Raw genomic sequence first — 9,383 nt, 5'->3', positions numbered from 1 at the left:
CCTTCATCTGAGTTACCTGTGCTTTACATTTATTGTGGAATATATAATATAATATAATATATGTAACATAATATGCCCACACACCGAACCACCCACATGGCCACTAAATACTCAGTGCAGGAGCTAGGACCCAGCAACTGCTAAACATGGAGATTAGCAGGAAAGGAGTTTGGACCAATGGGAAAGTGTTCTCCCCGAAGGAAGAAGGGTTTTTCTGAGCGGGGAAAACAGACTACAGTACACACATAGAGAGAGACAGTGACACACAGTGAGGTCAGTCTGTCACAGTGTGTGTGAGGCAGAGAAGGCATGCTGCATCTTCTGTACCAGTGACTGGAGGCTGTCTCTGATCTGTAAGAGCACCACGCAGGGCTGGGAGTCCAGGACATAGCAGAAGTGACTGTGACTCAGGGCTGGCTCATCTATTTCACTGTTCACACTGTAAAGTAAGTTTATGTCATACAGAAGGGACCCCTTTATCTTATTTATAGTATTGAGCCTTGGAAATGTCTAATTTCTTATGCATTAAACTATATAGTATTTTAAGTAATGGGAATAAGCAAGTGACTACCCTTCCCCCCCCTTCTTTTTTTTTTTTAACTTTCTAATGGTAATTATTGTGGGCTTTGTTTGTGTTTACACAATACAGTCCAATATCTGTATTTTAAATCTATGAATTATCCACTGTGACCTGTTTATGTGCTCGCTGACCTGTTTATGTGCTCGCTCGCTGACCTGCTTATGTGCTCGCTCGCTGACCTGTTTATGTGCTTGCTCCCTGACCTGCTTATGTGCTCGCTGACCTGTTTGTGCTCGCTCGCTGGCCTGCTTATGTGCTCGCTCGCTGACCTGTTTATGTGCTCGCTGACCTGTTTATGTGCTCGCTCGCTGACCTGCTTATGTGCTCGCTCGCTGACCTGTTTATGTGCTCGCTCGCTGACCTGTTTATGTGCTTGCTCGCTGACCTGCTTATGTGCTCGCTCGCTGACCTGCTTATGTGCTCGCTCCCTGACCTGCTTATGTGCTCGCTCCCTGACCTGCTTATGTGCTCGCTCCCTGACCTGTTTATGTGCTTGCTCCCTGACCTGCTTATGTGCTTGCTCCCTGACCTGCTTATGTGCTCGCTGACCTGTTTGTGCTCGCTCGCTGGCCTGCTTATGTGCTCGCTCGCTGACCTGTTTATGTGCTCGCTGACCTGTTTATGTGCTCGCTCGCTGACCTGTTTAAGTGCTCGCTCGCTGACCTGTTTATGTGCTCACTCACATACTTTGTTTAATTTTGATAACTGTGACAACCATATACAATAGAATTAGACAAGTATGAGTTCATCTGATTAAATAGGGATTTTGTCTATATAATATTTTTTTCAGAATAATGAGGACAGGAGTAATGTGTGTAAAGATGTAATTATTGTATTGTTCCATGCTGCTATTTAAAACGGATTATGTATAAAAGCTAAAGCTTAACTTTATACCAATCGGAGTGCCTACTAGCGGGCTGTCAGCCACATGACATCGATACAGCTTTTGTCAGGTGCTCTATGGGGTCAATCAGACCCGGTCGCAAGCACCGATGTGCTCGCAACTGGGTCGATGGGTAGCCCTGCGCACGCGCAAGCCCCGGAGCGAGAGAGAAACTCTGACGCTCCGGATCTCGCTACAAAAGGGGTGGCTGTTGATGTTGATCAACAGCTCGCCCCTTTTTGTAGGCGGGCCGAGGGGGAGGTTTCCAAAACGGAGGCGTTCCTTAAGGCGACAACGCAGCTGCATACCTTCCTCTGATTAAATCATGGCTTAATTAATTTCTGAGACTCTACCACCAGGCTGAAAGGACCCAGGAGCAAGAAACTGAGCAAGCTGGGCAGGTTTTACAAGTTCTGCGGAGGCTGTGCAGGCCTTGTTTTTTCAAAGGGCCTTTGAACCTGAACACATTGGTCGATGGTGAGGTCATGCAGATGTTCATGGCTGTGTTGTGCTCTCTGGCTACTGGGGATTTTCAGTCTGTCAATGGTAGGGATGTAGTTATGAGACTGGCGGCCGCAATGCCGCTCTCAATACCTACACTGAAACCCGAAATACCGACGCCTATCTTAATCCCGATGCCGGAACGCCGAAGGACGCCCTTACCGTTAGCAGTTGGTGGGGGAGGGTTAGGTTTAGGGAGCGTAGTAGGGTTAGGTGGGGAGGTGGACACTGCACGGGAGCTGCAACGGTGACCTGGGCTCCCAGCAAAAGCAAGGAGGTAACCACTTCCCCAAGTGCTGTCTAATCTTACCTCCTCCCTACCCTCAGTACTGCCCCAGCAGCTGTCCTCACCCCTTCCCTACCCCCAGGACTGCCCCCAGTATTGCCTGTCCCTAGCCCCTCCTTGACGCCCAGTACTGCCATAATTACTATCTACTGTACCTATACCCCCTCCCTACCCCCAGTACTGCCTGCACCTACCAGGGTTGGGCAATAAGCAGCCATCCAGCTGTTGAACTACAAATCCCAGCATGCCTTGCAACAGTTTTATCATGGCCAGAGTAAAACTGTTGCAGGGCATGTTTAGTACTGTAACATCGGGGGGGCCGCTTATTGCCCACCCCTCTTCTTTGTCCCAAGTACTACCTGCCCCTAACCTCCTTTCTTGCCCCCAGTACTGCCCTAGCTGCTATCATCAACCCTTGCCTCCTCCCTGCCTCCCATAGCCCAGCTACTATCTACACTGGCCCCAGCTGCTATCTTAACCCCAGCACTGCCCCTAACACCCTCCTTGCCCCCCCAGTACTGCCCTAGTTGTTATCTCCCCTTGCCCCCTTCCTACAACCAGCACTGCCTGTCCCTAACCACCTCCTTGCCTGTAGTACTGCCCCAGCTGTTATCTACCTAGTGTTCACTCTAGCTCCGGCGGCAGGCAGGGCGCCGGAGCTAGAGAGGGCAACTTTGTGCGCGCGCCCGAAAAGGGGGCGTGGTCATAAGGGGCGTGTCCTACAAGACGCGTCCCCTTTTCGTCATACTTGGGGGCGTGCCCGGCACATACGGACGCACCGGGCAGTCCCAAGCGCTGCAGACAGTGAGAATAGATGCCGGGCGCACGTGCCCGGCATCTATTCTCCGGCGGTGACCGGGTCACTGCACATTTCTCCACCCGCGGGACACTGCGACCCGCGGGTGAAGAAATCTTGGGGTTCAGTACATTATGTTGACATTCACCATGTTGATAGTAGTTATGTCAACAGAACGTGTCGACATTCAGCAACTTGATACTGATGAAATGTCGACTACTTGTGTGGTAACTCTAACCGTCGGCTTAACCCTAATACTAATGTCGACATTTAATTTGTCAGCATTCTGTTCCTGTCTACATTTTCCATGTGTCGACATTTATGATGACATTTTAACCATCTCCACATCATAACTGCCGACATTCTGGTGTTCGCATTGTGAGTGTCGACTTGATGACTTCATACTGCCACTTATGATTTCCTGTTTCCTTAATGATCTCTCCAGCTCATAGTACTTAGGACCTGATTCAGAGTTGTAAGCTAATGCTGTCGCAACTGCAAATTTGTACGCAGATCCTTTGTGAAAATATGCACGTTACAGCCGCCGGGAAATGTATGAGACACCCTCCTGCGGCTTTGCAAATCCAAGCATCTGTGTAAAATGTTGCAGCATCTGCGTACAATGATGCAGCATTAGACGCAGATCATTCGATTGCAGTAAGTCTGTGGTCCCGCAGAATAGCCGACGAAATTGAGACGCAGAAGCCGTATTTATTGAATATGGGTTCACGGACGCAGGTTGTGACATGCCCCCGAAGTGGTCACGACATACCTGCGTTCTTTACTGCTGCACCCCGTTACCTCCCCCCAAACACTCCCTGACTGTCACACTGCGAGTAACTGCGGTAATGTACCATGCACCGTGTGACTTGGACGCATGGGCAGATTGCAGATTATCGCTCACCTGTGAAAACATCGGCATAGCATACAAATCTAAATCAGGCCCTTAATTTATTAGTATTGCAGCTATGTTATAGCACAGGGCTTGACAAATCCCAGTGGCCAGGTCGCCATGGCTACCAGATTTTGCTGCCTGGCTACCAGATTTTGCAGTGAGGGAGGAAGCAGATCCTCCTCAGCTCCCGCGGAGATTCGTGCCTATAGTATTCCCTGCTGCCTGTCTCAGTCTACGCTGATCCTCCTGGTTGTCTCGGCTGTCCACTGTCTCCTATCTCTGGCTGCATAGAGCTCCCCGGTAATAGGGTCTATGCATAGCCAGGGATTGCGGAGCAGCTTCAGAGGGATAGTGGTGTGACCACGAGGGGAAGGGGGTTCTGTTGTACTTTTTGTCACCATGTTTTGTGTGAAATGTCCGTTATTACTGGAGGGTGGGCGATGTTACTATATCCATTCAACTGCGACCATTTTGTGGACTAGTATAGTGTGTATAACAGTTGCATAACACACAGAGCTGTGCTCCTCAATCACTCCTGTAATTTTTTTTGGGAGGACAGTGATCTGGCTCCTAGATTTTAGAAAACTGTGTCGAGCCCTGTTATAGCAAGTCATGGTCGTCTGTTGGCATTACTTACTTGCCATTTTTATCTGGACTTTTGCAGAGAAAAAGACTTCCATTGGGTTTATTAAACACTTCTCTCGTGTATATGGAGCTAATAGTAAATTACATTATTATATTGTGTCCAAACATTGTAGTGCAAATCAGCATTTACTACTATTACTATCAAACCACACCTTTTTAAATAATTACTACCGGTAATAATTATTCACAATGTTTTAAAAATGTTCTATAGTTGATCTCTAACTAATCAAAGTAATAATTCTGTGTTTTTTTTATTGCAGTAATCTCATGGCTATTTTACGATTTCTACTTCTGCTCTTTTGTTTATATCCAATAAATGAAGCAAATGCTCACAAGCCGAATATATTGCTGCTCCTGGTTGATGATCTTGGAATCGGTGATGTTGGATGTTATGGGAATAATACAATAAGGTTACAATTTGTTATGTAAATTTGGCTTCTATTAGACACTGTGCTGCTCTAATACTTGTAGTATAGAGATACAAACTTTAAAAATAGTCATTTAATTTGCTACTTTACTAATTGCATGTGTAAAGGCCGATAAAGTTTTTACCCTCTGTTACAATGGACTATAATAACAGAATTATACTGTATATCAGAAAATAGTAATCCTTTACATTAATTACCAGTACATAATGCCAAAGGATCTAAAGAGAAATACCTTATTATTCTGCAGCTTGTGTTTAGGTGGAATCTGCATATTGTTCTAGGCATATTACAGTATGATATAAATTGTCCAGCAGTAATCATTTAATAAACCACTTACATGAATGTTCCCTTGTTTTACTTCAAACGTACTGATATGTTTTCAATCATTATGGGAACTACAGCAGCAAATGTTTCCATGTCTTCATGCCTCTTAAACCTAGTAGTAGATATGAAAGAGTCTATTAGTGTTCCCGCTAGACTGCGGGCAGGGCGCTAATGGGGCTGCCAGGGCCAATCGGGGAGGAGGCGTAAGATTGTGACACACACATGGGGGTGTGCCCAGCACTTACGGAGGTACTGGGCTTCCCCCAAGCTCTCCTCAGTGATCGGTCACTGCAACTTTTCCCACCCATGTGACACTGTGGCCTGTGGGTGGGCAAGGCACAGGGCAGGCTGTGTTAGTGGGGTGCCGCTAAAAGAACGGGGTGCTTTTTGCCCTTTTAAAATCAGGCAGGGTACGGCACCCCGCTAAAACAGCCTAGCGATAACACTAGTCTATAGTGGAAGAATCCATTATACTTAGGAGCCCATTTATCAACAAGTTTTAAAACTCTTTGAACATGTGTTTCCTTTGCTTGCCTGTTCATGCAAGCACTGGCCACACCTTAAAAAGCGGGTGCTTCCATGTTCAAGTACAGTGCAGAGGAAAAAGGATTCGGGCTTCCTTAAAGAGCACCTGTTGGTGTACCAGGAAGGCAGCCATATTGTGACCTTGATGATTTTTTATTTTTATTTTTTTTAAGTGAAATAAAGTAAAAATGTATATTATGTAAATTTATTTTTCTGTACCTTCTTTCTCTTGGGGTAATATGTACTTATGTAACGCTAGCATATTACGCTGTGCTTTACAATTGGGAAAAACTGTAATAAAACAGGACTAGTTAATAAGGGAAAGACCAGGTGGTATTAGGGCCCTGATACTACCTCTATCTGAAGTCTATCCCCTTTCGTGGATGTCAGGTGTATGATGAGCACTACATGTGATTCTACTCCCTAAAGAGGTAAATCTTCAGATACAGGCAACTCTGCTAGAACACTGTAACCTAATGTAAAACGTAGTGGCGTCACTGGCTTCTAGCAAATGAATATGCTGCTTTCTAGTGCCATAATGAAAGCCATTTGTCTTTTCAGAACTCCAAACATTGATAGATTATCAAGGGAAGGTGTAACGCTTAAACAACACATTGCTGCAGCTTCTTTATGTTCCCCAAGTAGAGCAGCTTTTTTGACTGGCCGATACCCCATTAGAACAGGTAATGCAGTGCTTTAAAAGATGATTCTAAACTTAGAATTTTCTAAAAAAAAAAATAAAAAAAAATGTTTCCTTAATTATCATTTTTTTTATGTTACAATTGCTGAAGACCAGTCTCTTCCTTCACTCTAGCTTGAGGCTGCAAAGGACAAGACATACTTGCCATTTTCTTTGGCTATAACTTGCTCTTTCTTTTAGTGTGCATGCACATCTTTCCACGGTGCATGTCTTTTGCTATGCAACTTGCACTTGTGGATTTCTACAACAAGGCGACCAGGTTGAGGGTAAGAGGTTTAGTGTAAGCATGGTCAATATGCAATAAGTGTGCGTAGACAGGAATTGCAACCAAAACGGCCGGTGGAAAGTTGCTTATGCATCTATTTGGAGGGAAAATCCTTGTGGGTACTGAAACACTGGTGCAATTGCCATGTAATGATAATGGGTTCAGGTTGCGCCTGATTTTTCGAATGCATGTCATATCCATTATTGCAAATGAAGCTAGAGTGCTGCAACTGTGATTTACAAGGGAGATTACATTGTACACTCTCAGTACTTGTCTGATTGGGAAGGGAAAAGCTGCCCAAATATTAATTTGTGTTTTCTGGAATAGAAACCCCAAAAATTATAATTGTCTTGTTCTATTAGCAGCACACATGCAACAACCGGATTGTGTACTTATCTGCACTCTATGGTCATTTACTGTAAGGTTTATGCATTATGAACAGCAATTTGTATCATATTTTGCACTCTGTCAAGCTACACCACCTATTGTATTTTTGGCATATCTGTGCCTGTCGCTTCCAAGTGGAGGGAGCTGTATTTGCTACAGGCAGCACAGATAGTGTAATGGTTAGCATTACTGCCTCACAGCACTGAGGTCGTGGGTTCGATACCCACTACGGCCCTAACTTTGTGGAGTTTGTATATTCTCCCTGTGCTTGCGTGGGTTTCCTCCGGGTGCTCCGGTTTCCTCCCACACTCCAAAAATATACTGGTAGGTTAATTGGCTGCCAACAAAATTACCTCTAGTGTGTATGTGTGTGCGCATATGGTTGGGGATATAGATTGTAAGCTCCAATAGGGCAGGGACGGACGTGACTAGCCAAATATTCTCTGTAAAGCGCTACGTAATGTGTCCGCTATATAAAGTAGTAGGAGTTTGTTGTTAGACTGGGGCATTTTGCAAAATGCTAATCTTGCAATTACACTTGCTTCACTCTGAATAAAACTCACAGGGTAGAATTTAATTGTTTTTTTGTGCCCAATCTCCCGTCTAAAGTTATGGGAGATGGGGGGGGGGTGATATTAAATTGTTTTGGGTGCCCATTGCTTTTTTGCTCATGTTGCGCCCAAATGCACCTATTCTAACCTATTAGGCGTGCTGCCAAATATACAGTTTGGATTCTTGCTCGTCATCTCTGGAGGGTGCAGGCAAACGGCTGGGCCCCCGCTCTTCGCAACAATAGAATTGCCCTATCGGGCGCCCATTACTAACGGGCATGCAAAAGACAATTGAATTTCCCCCACAGAGTTTATGCTTCCCAATAATGAAGCCTACTTAGATTCTACGGATTCCATTTCAGGATAAATGTTGTTATTCATTGTTTATTGTGTGCGCTCATGTCCACTACACATGTACATGACTCTTAACATGCAAAATCTACTGCTAATTCATTACATTTATTGTTATGTTAGCCATGACACCTGTTGTTTTTTTTCTCGTTGTATTTTGACTCTTCTTAGGCATGACTGGTCATACAGGTGCAAGCGTTTTAATGTGGAATGCTGTGTCTGGTGGGCTTCCTGCAAATGAGACCACATTTGCCAAAATATTGAAGAAACAAGGCTATTCTACAGCAATCATTGGTAAATATTAATTATTTAATTAAATGATTAGTAAACATACATTTTCACTTCAATAAACATATCGTAAAATTTATATCCTTGTCTGCTCTCAACACTGGATCTTTTTTCCTTTGCTGGTGTCCATGTTCTGATATTTTGCTGGTGTCAAGAGTGACAGCTAAATCAAAGGCTCAGGCTGACATACAGGGTAGGACCACTGGTGGGCTCCACTGCCTGAGGGGGCCAGTTACCTGAGAGCAGAAACATGTGTACTTGATTTGTGCCGGGCGAATGGCTGTTTTCCAGCTTAGTGTGGCGCTAACAGCCTTGCGGCTGGCACTTTAGTCAAACAATGCCGGTTCTTGTGACTAAATTCCCTGGTTAAGTCGCGAGAACTGGAATTGTCCAACTTCTCTTCTGTCGGACTAAACAAAGCGCTGAACTAATTGTTCCAGGTGCTCCCTCCCTGCACTATCAACAGTGCACTGAATTGATTTCACCCCTATGGATGTCAAGAAGGTATATTAGAAGAGCATATAGCCCAAGGCGCTTAAACAGAACAACAAATATAGGGACAACTATAATATATAACAAAACTATAAATACAGGATACCCTTTTCAACTGCGGTTATTATGGTTGCTAGCCAAAATATATCTAAAAGAAACCAAGAGATAACTGCGCTAAGGCCTGTATCCAAAATAGTTTAATATTCTGTGTCATACATTATAAAATTATATAATAATGAAGCTCATTTTAATCGTCTAGTGGATAGGCACCTTATGAAGAAGAGATACAGTATATCAAATGAGAGGTGGGAGAATTCACAGTAAAGCTGTATACACACACAACGATTTTTTTTTAATGAACGATTTGAGTAAACTATTTTTTCCCTTGAAAAAATTAACTAAAATCGTTTACTAAAGTTGTTCATTTACTAAATGTCATGAACGATTTTTATGAACTACAACGATTTTTGCATATTCCCTTAATGA

At 44.2% G+C, this 9,383-nt stretch overlaps 1 protein-coding gene across 2 annotated transcripts in view; it reads left to right on the top strand.

Moving 5' to 3' along the window:
- The first annotated feature begins 201 nt into the window (after nt 1–201).
- Nucleotides 202–9,383, top strand: part of LOC148539269 (arylsulfatase H-like) — a 67,732-nt gene continuing 58,550 nt past the window's right edge. The window contains exons 1-4 of one of the 2 annotated variants that reach the window (XM_088451530.1): nt 202–446; nt 4,847–4,996; nt 6,425–6,546; nt 8,289–8,411. In XM_088451530.1, the coding sequence (XP_088307656.1) occupies nt 4,854–4,996; nt 6,425–6,546; nt 8,289–8,411 (388 nt within the window). In that variant the 5' untranslated portion in view covers nt 202–446; nt 4,847–4,853. Of the gene's footprint in view, nt 447–4,846; nt 4,997–6,424; nt 6,547–8,288; nt 8,412–9,383 lie in introns of those variants that run through there. The other variant, XM_088451531.1, reaches the window with a different exon arrangement.

The sequence above is a fragment of the Taudactylus pleione genome, unplaced genomic scaffold, assembly GCF_031769625.1.
Source record: "Taudactylus pleione unplaced genomic scaffold, aTauple2 ptg000026l, whole genome shotgun sequence".
In the NCBI taxonomy this organism is placed as follows: domain Eukaryota; kingdom Metazoa; phylum Chordata; class Amphibia; order Anura; family Myobatrachidae; genus Taudactylus; species Taudactylus pleione.
The sequence above is the reverse complement of the archived record's forward strand: the minus strand, read 5'-3'. Positions and strand labels throughout refer to the sequence as shown.